This window comes from Pelophylax lessonae, assembly GCF_965119305.1.
Source record: "Pelophylax lessonae genome assembly, chromosome: 5".
NCBI lineage: Eukaryota > Metazoa > Chordata > Amphibia > Anura > Ranidae > Pelophylax > Pelophylax lessonae.
This window is the reverse complement of record NC_138772.1, coordinates 283,487,634-283,514,862: the sequence shown is the minus strand read 5'-3', so window position 1 is coordinate 283,514,862 and position 27,229 is coordinate 283,487,634. Positions and strand designations below refer to the sequence as shown.

The 27,229-nt window shown below is 41.4% G+C and overlaps 1 protein-coding gene across 1 annotated transcript in view; it reads left to right on the top strand.

Annotated features, from left to right (window-relative positions):
* Positions 1–21,015, top strand: part of NSUN2 (NOP2/Sun RNA methyltransferase 2) — a 94,729-nt gene extending 73,714 nt beyond the window's left edge. Inside the window, exons 14-19 of the mRNA XM_082257992.1 lie at positions 2,631–2,723; positions 3,128–3,263; positions 7,104–7,184; positions 7,388–7,526; positions 18,205–18,244; positions 20,389–21,015. Of these exons, the coding sequence (XP_082114118.1) occupies positions 2,631–2,723; positions 3,128–3,263; positions 7,104–7,184; positions 7,388–7,526; positions 18,205–18,244; positions 20,389–20,815 (916 nt within the window). The 3' untranslated portion in view covers positions 20,816–21,015. The remainder of the gene's footprint in view (positions 1–2,630; positions 2,724–3,127; positions 3,264–7,103; positions 7,185–7,387; positions 7,527–18,204; positions 18,245–20,388) is intronic.
* The last annotated feature ends 6,214 nt before the right edge of the window (positions 21,016–27,229 follow it).

Genomic DNA, 27,229 nt, shown 5'->3' with positions numbered 1-27,229 from the left:
CCAGATGGATCATACAGGCGGTGACTTAGGCCTATTCTATCAAGGACCTGGTTCCTCCTTTCCCTGTGAAGGTGCACTCTACTCGGGCGCATTATTCTTCTTTGACCTTCCGTCATCTTGCGTCAGTGGCACAGATTTGCAAGGCGGCTGTGCGCACTTTCACTAAATTCTACAAGTGGATGTGTTGGCATCTGCGGATGCTTTCGTTTTGGCCGCAAGGTTTTGCAGGCTGCTGTTTAGAGGGTCTGTTCCCTCTTTGGGGATGTTTTGTTCAGGTTGGGCTCCAGTTTTTGGTGAGCTCCTGTTTACTCGGTTGGCTATTAAGCCTTGAGATGTTTTGGCACAGCACCCATCCCTCTATGGAGTTTTTTGATACTTCTGACACTGCTCGTTACTAAAGGCCTATAGCGGAGAGGGGGATGTATACCAACTAGGACTGCCCATACGCGTAGCCAAGTCTTTTCTGCCTAGTGACTTTCTCCTGTGGGGGGCAATAAAACCCTTTGATTCTGAATATGAAGAAGCTGTGTCAATCAATGAACTCGGAGAAAAGGATTTTATGGTAAGTACAAAAATCCAGTTAACAGTACCAAAATCAGTTTAAAAAAAAAAAAATTACATTTTACAGATTTAACCTTTTTTATCAGTTTTAATTATTTTTAAATTATTTTATTGGGATCAGACCAGACAAGTGTCCTTTGTGGCTGTGCGTAGGAAGTGAAAAATTAGGGCTGCAACTAACTATTTTCATCGATTAGTTGGCCGATTTTATTGTTTCGATTAATTGGTTAAAAACCTCAACAAAAAAAAAAGGTTGGTGCATAATTTAGTTAATAATCTTGAATATCTATATGCAGTGGTAAATATAAATATTCAGCTATATAGTTCAATATTTAATCCACTCTGAGACAGATATATGTAGTCTTGCAGGTTTAAATGTACAAATCAGACTCGGAGACCAAAATTTTTAAAATTTGAAAAGACCTAAAACACTATCTTGCAAATTTTCAGACCAGATTGGTAAATGTTCATGACACACTCCCTTATTAATAGGCAGGTAATAGATGCAAGCTCCCTGCGCCTGCTGTCACTTATGCTGGCCATACACAAACTAAATTTATTTTTTTAGAAAATTTTTAAAAACATTCATCCGATTTTCCAACCATTAGTGGGGTCCATTTGGCGTTCATGTCAACCACAGTGACAGGAACATTCGAAGGAGCATAATGGCAAACTTCTCGATCAAACGTATCTTCAAATGGTGTATGCGGTTTTTGGTCAGGAGTTATATTCATTTTAAAATTGATTATTCTAAGCAAGTGGAATTTTCAAACACTCGTCCATTCAATGAATATACAAATCCATTTTTGTATAAATATAAATGCAAATATTTTTGTCCAAAAATTCAATAAATGTATGGACAGCATAAGACATTTAGTAGCAGCAGCATGTTGTTTTTTTTATCACCTGTCATGATGGGGTTAAAAAAAATAGCCCTTAATAGGGAAAAAAACAGCAAATCGCTACTGTAATATAATTATAATTTATACTGTGAAACAGTGAAAGTATTTATATCTTGTATCATGTGTGTGTATATTAAAAAAAAAAATATGCCCTGAAGTCGGATATGCAGGATATTTTAACTGGGAGTCTAACATGAAGCTATATGAAGGGTGGAGGGGGGGGGGGGGGATAACATTTATGTATTAAAGTAGTACTAACAGCTGAGACTTTTTTTCATGGATTAAATAATAAACTTTTAGTTTAAATGTAATTGCAATGCCTTATATCACCTCTACTCTATCGGCCTCCAGCTTCCCTGGGTCCAGATGCTGACCTTCCCTTCACAGAGCCCTTAAAGTTATTGTAAGCAAGTTGTATAGCAAGGTAAAAAAAAACCTCTGCCTTTTTAGAATCACTTGGTTCCTTCTCTTGCCCAGGACTACATTTCCCATGAGGCATTGCTCCTCAAGTTCTCTGCCATCTACTGACATGTATGGACGTTGTACTGAACTGTATGTGTGTTGCACTGTATTTTCTGATATGTAAACAAATAATGCATTCTGTATGCAGGCCAACTAGTCGGCTGACCGATTAATCAATTACGAAAATAGTTGACAACTATTTTCATAATAGATTAGTTGTTGATTAATCTATTAGTTTCAGTCCTAGTTAAAATATACAGAAATAAAATGGAATAAAGGTTCTATTTGGGGTTCATTGGCACCACCGACAGTTAAACACAATGTATGAGTTGGCGTGCTGCCTTGCTAATCATTGTGAATGGCCCCCATACACACTTCTTCAAGGCACGTGTGCTGCTACGCACTGCTTTCTTTTAAGGTACACTGGACAAAAATGCAGTCTACAATCAGTTACCCAAACCAGCGTGTCTCATTGTGCATAAACACATGCAGGACACGGCGCTCTGGTTTAAATAGGCCATGTTTTATGGTGTTGGGGTGTGTTTTTTTTTTTTTTGTCTTGTCAAGTTGTAGAAATATAATCTTGGGGAGAGTTCAGATTTAAAGCTGTTTTCAGAAATTTGATCATTATTATTTTACTTTTTGTTATATTTTAATGCACTAAAACTTGCCTGCATTTGCTTTGTGTACCTCCTTTAATTACAGTCCTCCACCCTTTAAGAAAATGAAGTTGTTTGGATTTAAAGAAGACCCATTTGTGTTTCTCTCAGAGGATGATCCAATATTTCCCTCAATAGAGTAAGTATTTTTTGCACCATACGGTTTCATGCACCCAAAAATCCCCTACATTTTCAGATGCGTGGGGATGCCATTAAGAATTTATCAAAAGGTGATTTCCCTCCTATTAAAAAGCTATCCCCTCACTTTTTGTTGAGTGTACAGGTCAGGAAGTGAAGGGAAATCACTCTGTTTAGACCTTGATAACAAAAAACAGACTGCTTATTTAACCCTACTTTACTCTATCCGAGGTGAGAATGTTTTGGCTTTAGATATGCTTTAATCTAAAACACGCCCAACATAAAACTTGTTCAGTAAAATATTATGACAACTGGAACTAGTTACAGTAGAGGTTGTCTACCTCCTTGAAGCTGGTTATTACTGTGATATTGTTTGGAGATACCTAATAACAGCAATTTTTTCAGGAAATTTTATGGATTAAGTTCATCGTTCCCAAAGACAAATCTCTTAACTCGCACTCAGGAAGGGAAGAAGAAACAATTGTATGTGGTTTCAAAGGAGCTGAGGAATGTACTACTTAATAATAGTGAGAAGATGAAGGTATTCTTAAGATTTGCTTGAACCGATTTGTATGCATTTTCGGTCATCTTGCCAGATTTCTGTCTTATGCAACAAATGCAAATGATTTTATCTCTGTTTTATTTAATCTGTATTTGTTATAATGTTGAACTATACTTTCAAGTCTGTAAATCTTAAATTAGTCAAGTGGAAAAGTAAATCCCATGGAAAATGTTTTCAGCATATTTTGTAAAAACAAAGGTAGATTTTAATTTGAACAGTGCTTACAGATGAAGTTAATATACTTGAACAAATGAGACCTAAAATTATGAAAAAGTACACCCCTACATTTTACTAACATTTCAAATCCATAAAATTAGAATCCGTTGTATGCAACTGGAACTTCAGATTTCAAAGATCTGGTGTTCTTTGCTATTGTTCAATGTGTTGTAAGCATGCCAAGATCAAAAGAGCTCTCTGAGGCCCTTAGAAAGCAGGCTAGGGATGCCAAAGAGTCTAGCAAGGGATTTCAAAAGGTTTGTCTGAGACTGGCCAGCCCAGGAAATGCAGCCCATACTCATTGTTTGATCAATTTGGGATCAGCAGGTAACTCCTGCATTTGCCAAACAATTGGATTGCACAAATGTAGCCATATGAGGTGTGCCGTTAAAAAGCTTGCTGTCCAAAAATAAATTTAAAGCTAGACTACAGTTTGTCTTGAGCAAATAGACAAAGACCAGGCGCCTTGGCCAAGGTGCTTTGGATGGATGATTCAAGAATGGTTGTTTGGCCAGGGGAAGAACCTTCTACCGACCGTAAATTATGGTGAAAATGTTATGGTGTAGAGTTACTTTGCTGCTTTAGAACCTGAGCAGCTTGCAGTCATCAGTTGAATTATAAATTCAGTATCATATCAAGTGGGATTGAGAATTAGATGCTATGCGTCTAGAAGTTGAAGTTGAATCAGAGATGGGTTCTTCAATCTTCTGAAACCCACTGAGGAATCTTTTAAAACATTTCTTTGTGGGTTTTATAACCTTATCAATCGGCATGTTTCTCTTCAAGAGATGTCCTTTAAATTGTTAGCAAGATGATATGTAATGTCATTTAGGGCACACAAAATGCAGTCAGAGGTTGCCCTTATGTTGGCTGGGTTGTGGCTCATTTGCTCATATATGGTGGTATTGCCCCGACGATACTGCAGTTTTGGTAAATTTCCCTGATGGTTCACTATATCACAGGCACAGATTTACCTATGGACCTCCGGAGATACCTGCTCTACAGCGCAGAGAGGTTGTTGGTATGGTATAAGAACACCAATATACCCTATCTGCTAAACCCTGCTAAGGGGCTTTTCCCAAAAAAATTGGTATACACAAAAAATTTTGACTATTGTGTACAATTAAAGAATGGATTCAGGTTTACCATATATTAGAACTGGAATATGTATTTCACTCATCTGAAGATATGTTATATAAGTTTTGTGGAAGTAGGATTGCACCAATACTATGTTTTTTTTGTCGAGTATGAATACGGATACTTTTGGTTAAGTACTCGCCAAAACAGATTACCGATACTTAGCGGTGATTTTGCTATCCTCAGTGGAACAGGACACCTATGTAGATTATGTAGATTATTTTTGCATGTGGCCAGATATTTATTGTGATTTCTAGAATTTTTTAAACTGCACACTAGATGGCACTTTTCCCTTTCTCCACACACACACACACACACACACACACACACACACTGGGTGGAAATTGCATTTTGGTTCAGACAGGAATCTCACCGCATTCCTGTTTGAATCGCATTGGATTCTTTGCAGAGTGATTTGCCCCTATTCATTTTGTTTTAACACAACATGCACTGCAAAGTATCAGGAGCATTATGGCGAGTACCGATACTCACCCAAATTTTTGGTATCGGTATACCTATATGGGCAGATAAAGGTACAGAGAAATATGTAAAATTTATTAGTGAAGGGGGCCAGAGAGGGAAGGACGGGATGGGGATGGCGTAGTAAGAACAGTGATTTTAGGGATCAAAGTAACATTTTGATTAAACCACTGTGTGACAGCGACTTTACTTTAAAAAAAATAAATAAATAAAAAGGGGGTGGATTAAATATAGGAGAATGCATAGCCGGGTACTGGAAACGGGTGACCGGTGTATTGTCTGGCCCAGTCCCATGTACCCCCATTGATTTGTTTGCTGCGGCCCGCACCGTCACTTCCTCCTTGCATTGACTCCTGGGAGATGAATGTCATCTATCCCAGGAGTCAATGCGCCTGCACCGGCCCTGCTTGTCACTTCCGGTGCAGGAGCGTCATCCCTGCACAGCTTCTGGGCATGCCAGAAGCATGCTTTAATTATCCAATTCATTTTTAGGGTGGAACTCCGCTTTAAAGGCATCTGAAACTACTAAATACCTTTTTACTGTGGAGGGTTTTGAACTCTATAGGGCTGTTGGCTTTGGCGCTCCTTGACATCCATAACTTTGAATCTTTGTTACTTTGCAAATTTACTAGCTTTATAATGTGGAACGTTGCATATTTGCGGTTTTGAAATTTATTTGTAATGTTTTGTACCGTATTATATTTTATGCGCACATGTTGAGCGATTTTTTTTTTTTTTTTTTTTTTTTTTTTTTTTTTTTTTTTACTGTACCAAAAGCCTTATCTCCTTTTTAATAAAGAGTTTAAAAAAAAAAAGATGGGAGAATGATTTCCAGATAGGATGAAAGTGCTAGGTTAAATGGAAAGTTATCTATGAATAGAAGAGGGGACAGATAATGGCTACATCTCATCCATTCATATATCTTGTTTCATTCATAGAAGCTGTACTATGGCTTTTATAAATGGAGTGGCTGGGCGGTAAGGGCAGGCATAGTCAGGCTGGCTTAATGAGCGCTTGTGAAAGCCCCTTAGTTCTTCTGTACCAGAAGATTACAGCTGGGAAGGGCATGGACCAAGGCGGTTTTCTACATTAGAGGCATCGACATAATGGACATATCCTACTAACTGTAAGTTGTCACTTGTGCTGCTTTTTCTGTTCTTTTATATATTTTTGCTAAAATTAAGCTTTAAAATGTATCTAAACCCTTAAACCAAACAAAAATGCATTGTAATTTACCAGTCCTAAGATGTGTTTGAGGCGACTTATTGGTTCTTAATATGCAGGCCAGGACAAAAATACCTGTTGATATTGCCAGAAATGCAGTGCCCTTGTCACTGCTTTTGGGTTTAAAAGAAAGACAGATGGAGCCATTATCTGTCCCCTCATTATCTGTAAACTAGTAGTTCTCATCCATCCACCATGTAATGCAAGGTGCAAAGACATGTGTTTGAAGTTGTCTGGCTGCAAACCATGGCTGTATGATAAAGAAAGAAGTGTATCCAGGAAGTGTTTGCAGGATCACCAGGTAAAAAAGCCTGAAAAAGATGTAATGGCTGCATTGGCTATTGAAGGACTGGTAAGCTGCACTGGGGTTTAGGTATGCTTTAATATGCAGCATCATTTCTGAGAACAGTGACTACTATTCGCATTTTGGTTTTGAACGGCCTTTCATAAGCAAATTCTGAACTGAACATCTTGCATCTCAGCAAGACTATTGAGATTACTTTTAGAGTGCGGATGACATGTTTAATTGAAGGGTAAAGAGAAGATGAAATAACTACTAGTTAAGTAGTTAAGATTTAAATGTTGAGTGCCTATGCGCTCCTGTTATGTGATTTAGAAAACAAATCCAAAAGCAAGAACTAATTTTAAAACATTTACAGCCTGTGGGCAATTTACATTTGAGCTTTAAAAGTTAACTTCTGCTAAGACTGACACCATATAGCAGTATTGAAATAAGCAATCTTATTGCGTTCATTCTTCCAGGTAATAAATACTGGTGTAAAAGTTCTATGCCGGAATAATGATGGAGAACAATATGGCTGTGCTTACAGACTAGCTCAAGAGGTAATTTTTTTTTTTTTTTTTCTTTCTTGCTCATAGTCGCAAATGTGTTTTTGCTATGCCAAACCTATTTGTTTTGTTTATTGAGCGTTAACGTGGGGCTGTAGAGATAAAGGAAAGATAATAAGAGTGGGACATAATGCTGTTTAATGCATAGTTCATCTTTGTGTTACGTATAAATGGATCCCTCCTTTCTATATCTGCAGGGCATCTATACACTGTATCCATTCATCAGTTTGAGAATTGTGACTGTATGTGTAGAAGACATTAAGGTACTTCTTACCCAGGAAAATCCCTTCCTAAGTAAATTTAGTAACCAAACCCAAAAACAAACTAAAGATTTAGGTAAGTATTTTTCCAAATGCTTTTCATAAAATTTTTTAAAATCTAACTTGTGGTGTGATGTATATATTGACTCTTCAGGTGATTGGGCATTGGCAACGCTTTTGAAGACGGGTCCCTGGGCACCTCCCCTATAACCCTACCTCCCTCAATTTTTGCTAGTCTCAGGTGATTGAACTTCCTTTACAGAGAAATCACTCTTAGCTTGTGTAGATAGTTGCAGAGTGCTTTACATGCCCGGGGCAGCGGTCAATCAATATAGAACCCAGACCCTGAAGATCTTTTTAGGGAAATTCCCATGGTGATGGGTGAGGCCTGGACCCTATGTAGTAATCCACATTATTGACCGATCACACAGGGTCACGCTATATCTCTAACCATTACTGTAAAAACCAGGGCTATGTTTGGAGTTTATTCACTTTACAGTTCAAAACGTTTCAAACTTCCCCTAAAACCCAACCACTCAGAGCTTGGTCTCGGGTGGATGACCAGGTGTTGCATTACAACACTTGGTTACACACTTTACCCCCACTTCTGCTAGAGTCCTTAAAATGTTGCTTTGTGCTTCCCCCCCCCCCCTCCCTTTTTACCACGTGGACTTAGCTAGAGGACAGTCTACATCTGACTTGCAACTTTTTACTTCTGGTTATGCTTGTCCTCTATATCACACCCTACTTTGTGAGTACCCCACAGATTAGCTTCTCCAAGCAAAGGAAGCCATGGCCAAAAATCAAGCAGTCCTTTGAACTGCCGAAAGCCTGCTTAGCTGTCAACCTCAGGGTGACTATGGTTGCTTTACTTACCAGAGGGAGCGGTCTTTAACACCTGTCTCTGCATCTGACTCTATTTCTATTTCAGGCATACATCGAGTAGCCTTCTTTGATATGTCATTATTAGATTACAAACTGCTTTACTACAGTGCTCTTTATTCAGCAATCTAAAACCTCAGGCCCCTCCTTGAACTCAGCCATCTCTACCTGTGTCAGATCTCAATATGCCTGGCCTAGAAGAGGTAGCCATAGAAAGGATTGAAAAGTACCCGATGGCTGCAGAAGATGTCAAATCTGCTAAGACTCCTACACACCTGATGTTTACACAATATACTTGTCAAAGTGAACATGTTCAATTCTGCTATGCGCAAAAGCCTTGAAATTGTCACATTTGATTCGCCTCTGTCTTGTCATGCTACTTTGGGTACAAAGAGACTGGCTAAATCAAAAAGACACAGTACTAATTTAAGATGCTTTTTCGTTCAAAGATTCTACAGATGGGATGTTCAAAATGCTCTTAAAATCTGTTTTTACACTTGCAGGCCCAGCTCTGCAATTTGCTATCACTGGGATGTCTGCCTGACCAATTTGCAGCTAACTGCACTAGCACAATGAACAACGGACATGACCCTGTATTCCATTACAATGCATGAACTGATCATTTACAGCATTTGAAGATGGATATCACTGGAGGAAGTGAAGGTTTTACGTCTACAGCAGAAGATTCCAGATGCCCTCTATTTATGAGCTTCTACCTCCTTAGGAGCACCTAATCTCTCTATCCAAATTCAAAACATTAGTTTTTGTCATAAGACTTGGCACACCAACCCCACCAATTGTTCTCCAAAGCCCCATTCTGAATGAAGGGGCACCCTCATTTCTAAGAGTCAGGAGACCTCAGTTACAGTTTGCCTCTCTCTTACCCACGGATTTCCCAGACCTGTGGGTTCAAGCAGTGGTTTAAAAACTCTACCCCCTCACAGATTCACTGAAATCAACCAAAATTTGCCCAAGGACAGTCAGTTTTGCAGAATACCCTTTCTAGTGTCGGGGAGTAGTTGTGCCAGTATTCCTACATGGGAGCTTCAAATTATTTTATTCAAACCTGTTCACTGTACCAAATTCCAAGGGGTTATTCATCCTATTCTGGATCTATAATCCCTCAACCAATACCTTCAAGTTCCAAAATTTCATGTGAAATCAGTTTCCTCTCAGGGACAAGGGGAATACCTCTGGCGGTTTGTAGGTTTGCTACAGTGCCTTTTGGCCCATCTTCTGCTCCCAGAGTTTTCACAAAGGTATCTGCACCTCTATTTGCCCTTCTAAGAACTTGGGGCATCTGAGTCTCAAGTTATCTCGACAGCCTTCTTCTGAAGGGCTCCTCTCCTTTCCAGCTATCTGCAAACATGCTTGCACAGGACAGTTCAGATGCTCAAGGCTTGCTTTCACTTACACGATCCAACTTCCACAAATCTGCTCTACAACCTTTTTTTCACCTGGAATACTTGAGTCTTATCCTGGACACATGCATGCAAAGATTTTCCTTCCAGAAAACAAAATGTTCTTAGAGCTCACACTCAGAAGTTTAGGTGAAAGAGATCCCTTGATGCGTTTTTCTAAGACTTCTGTGGTGGCATTTGGATAGTTTGCCATTCAGGATTCCATTCCTCAGCTTTGTGCTGATCCCTTGCCTCTCTTTAGCTGTACTAACCCCCCTCCCATGTTACCGCCCATATTACAGATCTTGTCCTACCCCTTGGTGTCTCCTTAACCCAGGAATTATTGTTCTTCCTGTGTCATGGCCTCAGGCACTGTCCAGTCCTGCATAATACTCTCTCCCTCTGAAAATTCCCTTGGGTCATGTAGAACAATGGCAAATGGGTAACCATTACATACATACATACATACATACATACGCCCCTGCATGAGTAGCAGATGTTGAGTAAAAATGTAGGTCAAGGAACTTCCACCTCTTTTTTGTCATACCTCTACCCCTTCTTATGCCATTGTGGGCTTGGTTCCTGAACATACTTGCATGTTTGCCTCCAAGGATCAAGTAGGACCTGGCCTGTCCTGAGCTACCCAGGCAGCTGATAGACGTCTCTCATTGGAGATTTGTCTTTGGAGTTTAAAATCTACTTATTGAGTAGTTCCGTCTACATCACAGGATCCCTCTTTTGTCAGTTCTCCTGGTTCAGATACCACTGGCCACCATCTATGCACTAGTGTGACTTCACCACCAAGAGGAAATGGGAGTCCTTCCTGCACCGAGAGGTGGTTTGTTCCCTGTTGTGGATGGTATGGGTCTTAGACATATCCTGTAACAGGGTAATGTATAATAACAGGGAATGTATAATTACTTCATAGGATTTGTCTATCTAGGGTTAGGCCCCTGCTCTTTGTCTGGTTTGCACACTCATGAAGGTCTTTGTGACATTTTTACTTGTTTTTAATTTACTCCGTTGGCTATTCTTTACTGTCCTGATGAGACTCCTGTCCTTTGCTCCAAAAATAGTGCTGCTTCCATGGGTTTGGGGGAGTCTGGAGCATTTTTAGCCCTCTCACTTTTTAAGGTCAAGTATAGGTAGGATTGTGTTTCAGCAAGATGATGCTTCTGGCTCACCTGTGCAGTTCTTCTTACTTTCTCATGGTCAGAATATCAGTTTATTGTAAAAAAACAAAAGGAAGTATGGTACAAACACAACAAGTTACAGAATGGTACATAGTAAAGACAAAAGAACAATTAGTACAAATGCAGGAGAGAGATTTACACACCTATAGTACTTCATCGGTACATCTTTAACCACTTTACCGCTGAGTACCGTAGTACCCTGGTCCCCCACCCTGGTCCTCAGGGCCCACTAACAGGCCAGGTTTGCAAGATAACTGAAATGCATCCCAGGTGGTATAATTTGCTGCTCAGTGATTGCATTACTCTAGTCTGCATCTCCCCAAGGTAATACTTAAAATCTGGCCTGTTAGTGGGCCCTGAGGACCAGAGTTGAGGACCACTGCCATAGTACTACTGCGGCAAAGTGGCTCGTTATCGTCTGACGACGTAGACCTACGTCGCCAGACTCCTCCCCCTGTAGGCGGCGCTCGCGTGCCGCCGGAGGCGCGCTCCCGCTGTTTTCATTCACAGCGGGAGTCGGGCCAGGGGAGGAGCAGCGGCGATCGCCGCTGCTCTGCCCCGATCGTCGGGGAATCCAGTTTGGAGATCCGCCCGCCTGTGTAAACAGAGCGGGCGGATCTCCTAAGTGACAGGGAGTGACAGATCGGAGTGTTCAACATAGCTGAACATCCGATCTGTCCCTGGCTCACACAGTCACCTCCCCCCCCCCCCCCACACGTCAGTAAGCACCAGGCATACATTAACCCCTCCCTCTCCAATAAAATTAACCCCTTCCCTGCCAGTGTCATTTTTACAGTAACAGTGCATATTTATAGCACTGATTACTGCAGTAATGTCACTGGTACCCCCAAGTGTCAATGTCAGTCAAGGGTCCGATCTGTCCTCCGCAATGTCGCAGTCCTGCAAAAAAAATCACAGATCGCCGCCATTACGCGTTAAAAAAAAAAAAAACACCAAAAATGACAGAAATCTTTCCCATAGTTAGTAAACGCAATAACTTTTGCGCAAACCAATCAAAATACGCTTATTGCGATTTTTTTTTTTTTTTTTTTTTTTTTTTTTTTTTTACAAAACATGGGTAGCAGAAAACAAATTGGCCAAAAATTTAAAAAAAAAATTGGTTTTTACATCTTTTTTGGGGGGGATTTCATATAAAAAAAATTTTAAAAATATTTATTTTTTCAAAATAAACGCCTTTTTTTTTTTTTGTTTATAGCGCAAAAAGTAAAAATCGCACAGGTGATCAAATACCACCAAAAGAAAGCTCTGTTTGTGGGAAAAAAAGGACGTAAATTTTGTTTGGGTACGGCGTTGCATGACCGCACAATTGTCAGTTAAATTCGCACAGCGCCGAATCGCAAAATGTGGCCCAGACGTAAGACAGCAAAATGCTCTAGTGGTAAAGTGGTTAACCAACAAATATCAAGCACATGAAGGACAAGTAATGCATTCTAGATTGTAAATCAAGAAACATGAGTATCTCAACTTAATGAGGAACAACTAACCCACTCATGCTGTCCAGGATTGCCATTTCTGCCAAATTTTCTGTTCAAGTAGGTCCATTTTTACAGTGGTAAGGCACTGGTAACAGTTTTCCCTAGAGACTACAGTTGGAGGGGAGGCTGAATTCCTTATAAGCAAAATGGCTTTCTTGGCATAGTACGAAGGGTATGTGATCAAAAGCTTAGTGTGTCGAGGCATCTGATCATCATCCTGTATTCTTAGTAGTGGTGGTTCAGGAGACTACACCTGAGACAGCTTGAGATGGCTATTAATGGCTTTAAAAGATTTCAGACCAAACATGTGCCACCCTGGGACAGCACCAGAACATGTTCCAAGTATGTATCAGTATCCAGGTGACATTGGCTACAGATAGGGTTCCTCTGAGGATATATTCTGTTCAATCTTTATCAGTTTATCTCTGGAAGTCATAACTAGCTTAGAGCTAGCCTCAAAACAATCTTCCCAGTCCTCCCTGTCCAGTGAGGGGATGCCTGCCTTTCCAGCCTCCCACAACCTCCATCTTAGTGGAGTCAATAATGATCGATTGGTAAAGGGAAGAGTGGATTAGGTAAGGACTCCTGCCCCAGAAGCTCGTCAGTTGGATCCATACTTGGGGTAATGGGCCATGGGAACTGGGCCCGGGCAGCATGTCGCAACTGAAAGTAGCGAAAGTGCATCTGTTTGGGCAATTGAAATGTATTCAAGAGATCTCTAAAAAGATAATACCCAGGCCAGCGTTATGTCTCTGAGAACTTGAATACCCTGGTCTGCTCATACCCGGGGAGTCAGGAATAGAGCGAACGTGTAAGATATTAGGGTTACCCCATAGTGGCTGAAAGGGCAAGTGTGTGTGTGTGTGTGTGTGTGTGTGTGTGTGTATGTTATGTATGTATATAGCTAAAGAAAATTAATAATTTTTAATCAGAGTATAGCATCAAGTCAGTTTATACTTCTGGGATATTGATCTGGACAGTTAAGTAGCAGAGGGGTTTGTTAATCAGTTTTAGCTGGTTTGATGTTAATTCAATTAACAGGTGCACAAGATGGGTAATCTGGCTAGTAACTACTGGTAGCATGAGGCGATACCTGGAACCTATAGAGGTTGCACAGGCTGTCCCTACTACTCTAGGGTGGCACATTAATACGTGCCATTGCCAGAAGGTTTGCTGTGTCTCCCAGCATAATCTCAAGAGCATGGAGGAGATTCCAGGAGACAAGCAGTTACTCTAAGAGAGCTGGACAGAGCCATAGAAGGTCCTTTACCCCTGCTAAGTATGTGGTCTTTTGTGCAAGGAGGAACAGGATGAGCACTGCCAGAGCCCTACAGCAGGCCACTGGGGTGAATGTCTGACCAAACAATCAGAAACAGACTTCATGAGGGTGGCCTGAGGGCCCGACATCCTCTAGTGGGCCCTGTGCTCAATGCCTGGCACCGTGGAGCTCGATTGACATTTGCCATCGACCACCAGAATTGTCAGGTCCGCCACTGGCGCCCTGTGCGTTTCAGATGAGAGCAGGTGCACCCTGAACATATGTGACAGATGTGAAAGTGTCTGGAGAAGCCATAGAGAACATTATGCTGCCTGTAACATCGTTCAGCATGACCAGTGGTCTGTGATGGTCTGCGGATGCATATCCATGGAGGGATGCACAGACCGCTACAGGCTAGACAATGGCACCCTGACTGCCATTTCGTATTAAGATGAAATCCTTGCACCTATAGTCAGAATCTACGCTGGTGCAGCGTGTCCTGGGTTCCTCCTGGTGCACAATATTGCCCGGCCTCATGTGGCAAGAGTTTGCAGCCAGTTCCTGGAGGATGAAGGAAATTGATAGTATTGAATGGTCCTCAAGCTTGCCTTACCTAAATCCAATATAACTTTGTTTCGGTTCATCTGACGCCACCAGGTTGTACTTCAGTTGGTTTAGGAGCTCAGTGATGCCCTAGTCCAGATCTGGGAGGAAATACTCCAGGGCACCATGCTCCGATGTGGTCAGCCATGCACACAAGTATGTGGGGGCAGTACACACTACTGCGTACCATTCTGAGTTGCTACACTTAAATTTCAGCGAAATGGACTAGCCTGCTGCATCATTTTTTTACTTTGATTTTTGGGGTGTCTTATAATTCAGCCTGCTGTAGGTTGATAATTTTCATTTCCTTCAAACAATGTGCCATCCTTTCATTCCGAACACATTACCCAGTCCATATCAGTATAACTATCCAGCATATTTTTCCCCATTGATCTGCTGTGCTTTCAAAGTGTTCCTTTAATTTTTTTGAGGTGTGTGTGTATGTATATGTGTGTATGTGTGTGTGTGTATATGTGTATATGTATGTATGTGTATATATATATATATATATATATATATATATATATATATATATATATATATATATATATATATATATATATATATATATATATATATATATATATATATATACACACACACACAAACACTCACGTCACAGCGCTTCACTTTTTCCACATTTTATGTTACTGCCTTATTCCTAAATGGATTACATTCATTATTTTCCTCAACATTCTACAAACAGTACCCCATAATGACAATATGAAGGAAGTTTGTTTCAAATCTTTGCAAATTTATTAAAAATAAAAAACGCTTGCACGCAAGTATTTACAACCCTTGCTCAATACTTTGTTGAAGCACCTTTGGCACAAATTACAGCCTCAAGTCTTTTTGTGTATGATGCTACAAGCTTGGCACACGTATTTTTTTTTTTTTTTGCAATGTTTCCCATTTTTCTTTGCAGCACCTCTCAAGCTCCATCAGGTTAGATGGGGAGTGTCCAGTGCACAGCCATTTTCAGATCTCTCCAGAGATGTTCAGTTGGGTTCAGGTCTGGGCTCTGGCTGGGCCACTCAAGGACATTCACAGCGTAGTCCCTTAGCCACTCCTTTGTTATACTTAGGGTCATTGTCCTATGGAAAGATGAACCTTTGCCCCAGTCTGAGGTTCAGAGCATTCTTGAGCAGGTTTTCATTAAGGATGTCTCTGTACATTGCTGCATTCATCTTTTCCTCAATCCTGACTAGTCTCCCAGTTCCTACAGCTGAAAAACATCTCCACAGCATGATGCTGCTGCCGCCACCATGCTTCACTGTAGGGATGGTATTTGGCAGGTGATGAGCAGTGCCTGGTTTTTCTCTAGTCATGATGCTTGAATTCAAGTCAAAGAATTCAATCTTTGTTAAATCAGAACAGAGAATTTTGTTTCTCATGATTAGTCCTTTTAGGTGACTTTTGCAAACTCCAGGTGGGCTGTCATGTGCCTTTTTACTGAGGAGTCGCTTCCGTCTGGCCACTCTACCATACAGGCCTGATTGATGGAGTGCTGCAGAGATGGTTGTTCTTTTGGAAGGGTCTTCTCTCTCCACAGAGAAATGCTGGAGCTCTGTCAGAGTGACCATCTGGTTCTTGGTCACCTCCCTGATGAAGGCCCTTCTCCCCGCGACTGCTCAGTTTGACCATGCAGCCCACTCTAGGAAGAGTGCTGGTGGTTCCAAACTTCTTCCATTTATGGATGATGGAGGCCACTGTGCTCATTGGGACCTTCAATGCTGCAGAAATGTTTCTATCCCCTCCTCAGATCCGTGCCTCGATACAATCCTGTCTTGGAGATCTAAAGACAATTCCTTGGACTTCATGGCTTTGTTTTTGCTCAGACATGCACTGTTAACTGTGGGACCTTATATAGACAAGTGTGTGCCTTTCCAAATCATGTCCAGTCAACTGAATTTGCCACAGGTAGACTACAAGTCGTAAAAACATCTCAAGGATGTTCATTGAAAACAGGATGCACCTGAGCTCAATTTTGAGTGTCATGGCAAAGGCTGTATATACTTATGTTGTGACTTTTTTTTTTTATTTATTTTTCTCGTTTTTATTTTTACTAAATTTGCAAAGATTTCAAACAAACCTTTTACATTGTCATTATGGGGTATTGTTTGTAGAATTTTGAGGAAAATAATTTAATCCATTCTGCAATAAGGACATAACAAAATGTGGAAAAAGTGAAGTGCTGTGAATACTTTCTGGTTGCACTGTGTTCATATATATATATATATATAATATATATATATATATATATAATCAAAGTTTGTGCATTAGAAATAGACCTGACTACACTAGAAATTTTGGCGTGCCATGGCTATTGAATATTTATTTATTTTGCCTGCCTATCTGCTGCAGCGAGTACAAAATTCAATACTTTCACATTACAGGAAATGGGCCCCCGATTCTGGACAGTTATGTTATGCCGCTACATCAGGCAATTGGACACTGCTAAACAAAGCTGTAAAGACAGACCTGTGATAGCCCCTCCCATTCCCAGCAAACCTGTTTTTAGCTAGTGTCCTTGGGTACGTTGGCATTTATTAGAACTGATCGGCTGTCTTTAGCTCTTGCAGCCTCTGAAAGCAAGCTTCTTCTCTCTCCCCCCCCCCTCCCGCCAGCATTTAGTGGATACAGGAGGAAAATGGAGGGGATTGTTTCTAGTAAATGTCGCCCCTTCCTGTTTCCTGTTCCCCTTTCTGCTGGTGCCTGCCTTCCCACAACGCTGCCAGCTTCCGTCCTTGACAAACAAACATATCGCAGGTAAGAGTAGCACCTGCAGTGTGACATCAGGGGTAGGCCAAGTAAGTTCTCCACCTGCATAGCCTTTTTTTTTTTTTTTTTTAATTGCCAGAGCCCTGTCTGTCGCAGGAAAAATTTCAGAAGTCATTAGTCCCCAAACTGCAGCCTGTGGGCAGGTTGTGGAGAACTGGCCCTTGCAATGAGATCGCCCTGCATGCTGGGCTTCCTTATTGCCTGACCCCAATTCTTACTCCTGTTGAACACCGACTCAGGCATTTCCTACTCCTTCTGATCACTGGCTTGGGGGCATTTCTTACTCCTACTGTTCACTTGCTCGGGGGAATTTCTCAACCTGGATACACACTATCCAACTTTTGTGGTTAGATTTCCTTCAGATTTACCTTTACCTTTTCTATGTAATGCAAGGGCCTGCCAGATTGCATACAAATTGAAAGTGTTTAGGTTTGACCTCATATTATATGGTTTTGGTAAGTCTTAAGGAAAAAGTCTTCAGAAAATCTTGGTGTGTATGGCCCATTACTCCTATTGATCACTGGCCTGGGGGCATTTCTTAGTCCTACTGATCACTAGCTTGGGGGCATTTCTTACTCCTACTGTTCACTGGCTCGGGGGCATTTCTTACTCCTATTGATCACTGGCTCACTGGCATTTCCTACTCCTAACCACCAACATAGTGGCTTTTATTTTTTTTATATAATTGTGTAAAAATTTGTTGACTCTTAAGTCTTTAAATCTAATGTACTGGACAATAGGTTTTAGTATTTGGAACTTTCTAGAGTTTTTATGAACGCTAATTCTGTCCATACTTGACGCTTGCATAACACATTAAATTTGAAGGCTTACAAATACAGCACCAGAAGGCCGGGGGATTAAAAACACAGACCAAATCTGTGTTTCATTTTCTTGAACATGCCACATACTGCATTGCAATTCAAGCACTGGCATACTACCAGACTCTCTCTATCACAATGTTCTCTAATTGCATTTTAACTCCTCTATTCATGTAATATAATCTGCTCTCACACTGGTGCACATGTATTTGTTTAGAACATTTTAATCCTCACACTGTGAATAGTTTGTGTTGGCTAGGATAGAACTGCACTATAAATACTTCTGGGTTATGCAAAATATATATTTTTTTTTTCATCCTCAGATATGGGAAGCCTTGTCCTAAAATTTGAGCCTGATCCACAGTAAGTAATCCTCAATTATGTTTATTGAAGGATGCAATTTTATTGGCAGATACAATTTTTAGAAGTTCATGTGATCCCTCTCCATGAGCAGCAAATGAATGACAGATTAATTTTCTATATGGTGATCGAAGTTTAAAAAGCACTACATTGCATTGTTTGCATCTTAACTTGCCCTTCAGTATAGCCCATCAATAATTAAACCCATTTCCCCTTGCAGTATTTGTAGTAACAATCACCACACACACGCACTGCCCTGCACTGAGAATACCTTTATAAACAGAATAGTTCATATTCCCATCGCACACCTTCCTGTATATAGGCACATCGGTTGTGGGGGCTGCAGCGATCACCAGCTTGGACACTGGATCTATCACAGATACATACATATTTGCCAGCACACCAAGGATCTTGCACAGCAATCCGAATGAACTTTTTATTGCAAAAGGATCACATCAGGATAGACTCAACCTTTCAGAGTCACGCAGGACTCCTTCATCAGGCATGTGATAAAGTGTTAACAGTGAGCAGAGAATGTATGTGAAAATGCCACCAATGAAAATAATGGAAAATTGTGACACCACCCCCCTCCTCTGACGTCATGCCTGACGAGGGGGTCTTGCGTGACTCCGAAATGTTGCACCTATACTGATGTGATAATTTGCAATAAAGTTTCTTCGGACTGCTGGGCAAGATCCTTGGTTTGCTGGCGACTATGTATGTACCTTTTAAAACCACCTCCTTTTTGAAAGCCTATAGCCAACATTTTGCACAACTGGTGGCTCTATCACATGATCAGAAACTCCCAGAATTTAATTTTGTCAGCCATGACATAGTATTCACTTGCAGGCTGTAGGTGTCAGTCAAAAGATGAGCTTTCTGCCCACAGATACCCCTGCAGCCTGAATGGAACGATGTTCTTCTGTTTTGTACTGTAATTGTTAGAAACAATTGCCGTATTTAAAAAAAAATGGAGAGACAGGGTTTTTCTTTTCTTTTTTTTTTTTTGGATTAAATAAGTGTTTCCCGAAAATTTAGGTATGCAAGATTCTCAGTAATTCTCAAGGTAATCAAATAAATTAAGGTAATGCTCAGTTTGGCCTGGGTATCTAGGCATACATTGCCACAGGTCACAAAAGGGGTTAAAGACCACCACCATTATGTGAATGCTCATGCTGTTAAAGGTATACAAAAAACAACAATATCTCTCCTGCGCTCGAGTGGTATGCGGGAAGGTGAATGTTCTAGGTGGTTTTACGACACAAATGAAGTGGTCTTGCTGCCCCCCTCAGGACCAAGGGTATCCAAAAGGCACTACAAGAAAACGAGAAGGGCGCACCGACCTTGTGCATTACCACTTAAAAGTTTATTACAATCAACGAATGGTCGCGTACAATATACTCCTAAATGTAGCATATGGACAAGCATATAGGAAACCTGATATGGCTTACGCGTTTTGAGGGTGGACCCTCTTAGAGCCAAAATCGTCACCCGGGTCCTCCCTCGAAACGCGTAAGCCACTTCAGGTTTTGAGGACGCCATCACGCTATCCAGCAGTAGAGAAGTGTCCTGGAAGCGAGCAGTGCCCATTTTCTATATGCTTGTCCATATGCTACGTTTGTGAGTATATTGTACGCTAGCTACCCTTCTTTGATTTTAATAAACTTTTAAGTGGTAATGCACAAGGTCGGTGCGCCCTTCTCTTGTTGTTTTTCTTGTTAAAGGTATACACCTGAGCAAGTCTGACCTACAAAAAACATCCTATGATTCTTTTTGTTGACTAAGCTGTGTGAGTCAACCTTTTGTTTTATTGGGAGGGTAGGAAACGGGCAAAAAATGTTTAGATACTGTATTTTTCTGAAACCAATTATTTCAAGTCACCAAATAAAGCAGAATAATTTAAGTTTGGTGCCAGTGCACTGCTCTTTTGTGGGGTAGAAGCATGAGGACTAGTAAACACGGTGCTAATCCCTAGAATTCCAGTCCATGGTAACTGTTTTTGATAAAGTAAATGTACTGTGCTTAGTTTTTGGCTGCAAAAGCCTCAGACTGTACAATACTGATTGATTAGTTATTATTTTATGTGAGAGTGCATAGGAAACATCCTTTTAAGTGTTGAAAGTATTTTATTTATTTTTTTTTATTAGGAAACCTGACACACTTCAGTGCCCTATTGTTCTGGTAGGATGGCGAGGTAAAACCTCAATCCGTTCCTTTGTTCCAAAGAACGAGAGATTTCATTACTTGAGAATGATGGGAGTGGAAATTTTTAAGGAAAAAAAACCCACAAATACCAATCCTAAATCAGAGGCCATCCTCGACCAGACAGAAGATGAGGATATGGAATGCATAAAAGACGATGAAAATGTGCCAGAGAACAAGGACTGTGATGCAAATGATACAGACAACGAGGAGGGTAGTGCCAAATCTGCAGAGGCTTCAGCATGCCTGGAAGAGTTTATAATGGATAAGAAAGGTGGTTCATTCGCTGGTGTGGAGCAAGAGGAGGTCCCAGCAATCCTGGAAGAGCCCAACATGGATTGCCCAGACAGTGATTCTAAAGAACAACGTTAGCAATTACCAAACTGCTGGAACTAATAGCCATGTTTGGTGGTAACTTACTTTGAAAGAAAATTTATACTGAAATACAGACGCAGCAATTGCTGATCTCCTTTTGAAAATGCTTGTATTTTGAATAGCTGACCTAAAACAAGCATTGCAGCTAGGGATTTGAAATTAGATCTGCATACTTGTTTTAAATCAACAGCTTGTCAGTAACAAGGGTTTGCAAAGGAAAACTTCAACAGCAGCTTATGTATTTTCTCAGTATGTTTCTGTCAATTTTTCTGCAAGTATCCACTTGCAGAATTAGGAATAATCACGCTCGTGTTTATATAAATTTTTTTTTAATGTGTATTCCAGTGTGGACTATATTTCCTTTTTAAAAAATAAAGTTCCTTAATGGGGGAAGAAAATAGATTTATTTATACAGTATAGTTTTGGAAAAAAAAGTTTGTGCATATTGGTATTCTGTTTACATTGCATATCAGCTTGTGTTGAACATCTTGAGGCATTTTTTTTTCTTTCATTTTTGCACATGTTAAAATGCATTGTTAACATAACCACTTGCCAACCGACCGCCGCAGATGTACTGTGGCAGGCTGGCTCGCTCGGGTAGGAGGGGAGGGCTTGACCTGTTGATCGGGTCTGGCCAACTGCAGAACATCCTGTGTCCGTGTAATGTAAACACAGGCACAGGATATGATGCAATCTTCTCTCCTGGAGTCCTTTTCAGTTCAAGCGTGAGAGGAGATAACCTCTACTGTGAGTACAGAAGCAGCACACTGACACTAGTACACATAGGCACACGTTTAACACCCTGATCAACCTCTAATTAACCCTTTTACTCCGTCACAGTGCACACTATATGCAATATACAGATATTAAATTTACTGATCACTGTATTAGTGTCACTTGTGAATTCAGATGGTGCGTGAGGCAGTTAGTGGTAGTCCCAAATAGGGTTTAGGGTCCCCGCCATATATCCCCCAATAAGGATTTAACCCCTTGATCACCCCCATTAACCCTTTCACTCCGTCACAGTGTACACTATATACAGTATACAGACTATTTACTGATCACTGTATTAGTGTCACTTGTGACTTCAGTTAGTATGAGATACAGTTAGTGGTAGTTAGAGGCAGTCCCAGATAGGTTTAGGGTGCCTGCCATATATCCCCTAATAAAGATTTACATCCCTGATCACCCCCATTTAACCCCTTCATTGCCATGTCAGTGTCACTATTATAGTGTACAGATCTTTTTTCTGATCTTTTTTCTAACAACATAACAAGACAAGTGGGGAACATAAGAACCCTAAACTTCAGAAGGGCAAACTTTCCAAAATTGTACTCAATGATGGAAAAGGTAAACTGGGACCAAACCCTGGGATCCCTGACCACAGAGGAAAAATGGGAATGCTTTAGGAACATATTAGGCAAAGGCATCTTGCAGTGCATTCCTATGGGAAATAAATTTAGAAGAGACAAAGCCAAACCTGGCTGGCTAAACTGTAGCGTCATAAAACTTATTAGGGGGAAAAAATTGGCCTTCAAGAAGTATAAATCAGAGGGCACAGTATCGGCTTTCGAGCAATACAAGGAGGCAAATAAGAAAAGTAAACAAGAAATCAAGATGGCTAAAATCAACTTTGAGAGACAAATAGCGGAGGATAGTAAAAAAAACCCAAAGAAATTCTTTAAATATATCAACAGCAAAAAAACTAAGGCAGAGCATATTGCACACATAATTAACAATGATGGGAGGATGGTTACAGAGGACACTGAAAAAGCAACCGTGCTAAATGCTTTTTTCTCGTCAGTCTTTACACAGGAAAAGGAGGGGTACACTGACCATGACTGTATGGTTAGTAGTAATAAACAGGACTTGCCACCATGGCTAACAGAGGGGGAAATCAGGGAAAGGCTGGATAAACTTAACACAAACAAATCACCAGGACCGGATGGCATACATCCGAGAGTACTCAAGGAACTCAGTAAAGTTATATCGAGACCACTGTTCCTGATCTTTGCTGACAGTATTAGGACAGGAGATGTACCAGGGGATTGGAAGAAAGCTAACGTGATTCCAATATTCAAAAAGGGCCAGAGGCATATCCCGGGAAATTATAGGCCTGTCAGTTTGACATCAGTAGTATGTAAACTTCTGGAGGGGATGATAAGGGACTATATTGTAGAGTTTGCTAAGGACAACAACATCATCAGCAGTAATCAGCACGGGTTTACAAATGGGCGTTCTTGTCAAACCAATCTCCTTACATTCTACGAGGAGGTGAGCTGTGAGCTAGATAGGGGGAGACCAGTGGATGTGGTGTACTTGGATTTCGCTAAGGCGTTTGATACAGTTCCCCACAAGCGCTTAATTTATAAAATAAGGTCTGCAGGTATCGATAGCAGGGTTTGCTCTTGGATACGGAACTGGCTAAAAAGGCGGGTCCAAAGGGTAGTAATAAACAGCGCATACTCAGACTGGTCTGAGGTGGTAAGCGGGGTCCCCCAAGGCTCAGTCCTGGGACCAACCTTGTTCAATTTATTCATAAACAACATTGAGGTCGGGATCAGTAGTTCGATATCAGTTTTTGCAGATGACACAAAATTGGGCAGGGCAATAACTTCACAACATGAAGCAGATATCCTGCAGAATGACCTGGACAAAATAACAGAGTGGGCAACGACATGGCAAATGAGGTTTAACGTGGAGAAGTGTAAGGTTTTGCACTTGGGGACTAAAAACATAAAATCACAATACACGTTAGGAGGGGAGCCCTTGGGGGAATCAAAAATGGAGAAGGATCTGGGAGTATTGGTTGATGATAGATTAGGAAACAGCATGCAATGTCAAGCGGCAGCTTCCAAAGCCAACAGAATATTAGCATGCATAAAGAAAGGGATGTATTCCAGAGATAAGACTATAATCCTTCCACTTTATAAAACTCTGGTCCGACCGCATCTGGAGTATTCCGTCCAGTTCTGGTCGCCAGTCCTCAGGAGGGATGTGTTGGAGCTGGAGAGAGTCCAGAGAAGGGCAACTAAACTAATTAGGGGATTGGAGGACCTTGACTATGAAGAGCGTCTACAATCGCTCGATTTATTCTCCCTGGAGAAGAGACGTCTGAGGGGGGACATGATAGCAATTTATAAATATCTTAATGGGGATCCCAGCTTAGAAAAAAAGCTGTTCATTCGAAGGGATTGCATGAGGACTCGAGGGCATACAATGCGATTAGAGGAGAAGCGTTTTAACCTCAGGCAACGCGGGGGGTTCTTTACTGTTAGGGCAACAAGATTGTGGAATTCTCTACCACAAGAGGTGGTTTCTGCGGGTAGTATGGTGGCTTTCAAAAGACTCTTAGACTTACATCTCAAGGATCAGAACATTCAGGGGTATGGGAGATGATTACAGCCACACATGCCTACACAGGTTGAACTGGATGGACTATTGTCTTTATTCAACCTCACCTACTATGTAACTATGTAACTATGTAATTGTGTTAGTGTTACAGGTGACATCAGTTAGCATTAATGTAAGCGTCAATTCAAGACCGCGTCGGATTGCCCGCCACATAATTAGTAATAAATTTTAACCTTTTGATTGCCAGTGATGCACACACTAACACCTCCATTACTAGTATAATGTCTGACCGCGCCCCCCCCCCCCCAAAAAAAAAAGTTTGATTGCTGTCACTTCCAATACACAGTGCACTAAACTGCACCGTTGGCAGTCAGGCCTGATCTCTGCTAGCATTAGCAGTTCGTTTTTTTGGTAGCAGTTAAAACAGTCCTTGACAACCAGGTGCTTTTTTACCTGTGAGTCACATTAGGTACCTATAAATTTATTGACCAAAATGTCAAGAGGTACACTAGTATAGAGGCCTACACAATGCGGAGCATGACAGATGATAGCGATGGGGAAGCCTCACTGTCAGGAACAGGCTCGGTATTCAAACCTGTAGAGAGCTGCGGCACCCTGACAGATAGCCCTGATGATGGGAGTCCCTTCTAAGGTCAGGCGTACCCAACCCCGTTCTTCTGTTGCTGAGGTGCAACCAACGCAGGGCTCTCTTATGCAGCAGAGTGTCGGCACTAGTGCTGCTCAACCTGGTGAACTGGCAAGCACCAGCAGCCTAGTACATCCAGGTCATAGTAAAACCAGCACTGCAGGAAACCCCCATTCACTGGCCAACACCAAATTCAGATGGAATCAGACAATTTTACTTCCCTTGATTTTTGAGCTGTTTTTCACAGAAGATATTTACAGATCTATTGTGGACCAAAGTAATTTATGCTCCGCAAATCCAAATTTGACCCTTGCCAGAGAATTTGCATGGAAGCGTATCAGTTTCTGAATTTAAAACTTTTCTGGGCCTATCCCTCATGGGCATTACTAAAAAGAGTGATTTGTGGTCATATTGGACCACTGACCCAATTCATCTACTGTAATGCCTGTATTCTCTGCTGCCATGGCCAGGACTAGATACAAGCAAATCTTTCAGTTCATGCACAATGAACTTTGTCGTCTTCGGGGTGACCGGCTCCACAAAAATCGGCCCAGAAGTTTGCAGCCTTGTATATGCCCTAACAAGCTGTCTGCGTTTTTGAGTCCCTGATTACATTTGCTGGCCGCCTTGCTTTCAAACTTTCTCCCCAGCAAGTGTGCCAGATATGGGGTCAAGATGTATAAGCTTTGTGACAGGGCAACAGGCTATACATGTAGTTTCCGGGTTTAAGTGGGAAAAGATAGCAATGTGGAGCCCCCCCAACTGCACAGACTACATGGGCAGCAGTGGCAAGATTGTTTGTAACTGGTGTCACCCTTATTTGGAAAGGGGTACCATTTTATACATGGATAACTTCTATACAAGCGTTACGTTTTTTAGAAACCTTTTTGATTTTGGAATTGGTGCATGTGGCACCGCGTGACCTAATCAAAGTCTTCTAAATTGCTTGCAGTGAAGTAGAGGGACACACAAATGTTTTCGTTCTGTCCTCCATTCATGCAGATACAGTGGGTACGGAAAGTATTCAGACCCCCTTAAACTTTTCACTCTTTGTTAAATTGCAGCCATTTGCTAAAATCATTTAAGTTCATTCTTCTTCCTCATGAATGTACACACAGCTCCCCATATTGATGGAAAAACACAGAATTGTTGACATTGTTGCAGATTTATTAAAAAAGAAAAACTGAAATATCACATGGTCCTAAGTATTCAGACCCTTTGCTGTGACACTCATATATTTAACTCAGGTGCTTTCCATTTCTTCTGATCATCCTTGAGATGGTTCTACACCTTCATTTGAGTCCAGCTATGTTTGATTATACTGACTGGACTTGATTAGGAAAGCCACACACCTGTCTATATAAGACCTTCCCGATCACAATGCATGTCAGAGCAAATGAGAATCATGAGGTCAAAGGAACTGCCTGAAGAGCTCAGAGACAGAATTGTGGCAAGGCACAGATCTGGCCAAGGTTACAAAAAGATTTCTGCTGCACTTAAGGTTCCTAAGAGCACAGTGGCCTCCATAATCCTCAAATGGAAGACGTTTGGGACGACCAGAACCCTTCCTAGAGCTGGCCGTCCGGCCAAACTGAGCTATCGGGGGAGAAGAGCCTTGGTGAGAGAGGTAAACAAGAACCCAAAGATCACTGTGGCTGAGCTCCAGAGATGCAGTCAGGAGATGGGAGAAAGTTGTAGAAAGTCAACCATCACTGCAGCCCTCCACCAGTCGGGGCTTTATGACAGAGTGGCCCGACGGAAGCCTCTCCTCAGTGTAAGACACATGAAAGCCCGCATGGAGTTTGCTAAAAAAACACCTGAAGGACTCCAAGATGGTGAGAAATACGATTCTCTGGTCTGATGAGACCAAAATAGAACTTTTTGGCCTTAATTCTAAGCGGTATGTGTGGAGAAAACCAGGCACTGCTCATCACCTGTCCAATACAGTCCCAACAGTGAAGCATGGTGGTGGCAGCATCATGCTGTGGGGGTGTTTTTCAGCTGCAGGGACAGGACGACTGGTTGCAATTGAGGGAAAGATGAATGCAGCCAAGTACAGGGATATCCTGGACAAAAACCTTCTCCAGAGTGCTCTGGACCTCAGACTGGGCCGAAGGTTTACCTTCCAACAAGACAATGACCCTAAGCACACAGCTAAAATAATGGAGTGGCTTCACAACAACTCTGTGACTATTCTTGAATGGCCCAGCCAGAGCCCTGACTTAAACCCAATTGAGCATCTCTGGAGAGACCTAAAAATGGCTGTCCACCAACGTTTACCATCCAACCTGACAGAACTGGAGAGGATCTGCAAGGAGGAATGGCAGAGGATCCCCAAATCCAGGTGTGAAAGACTTGTTGCATCTTTCCCAAAAAGACTCCTGGCTGTATTAGATCAAAAGGGGGCTTCT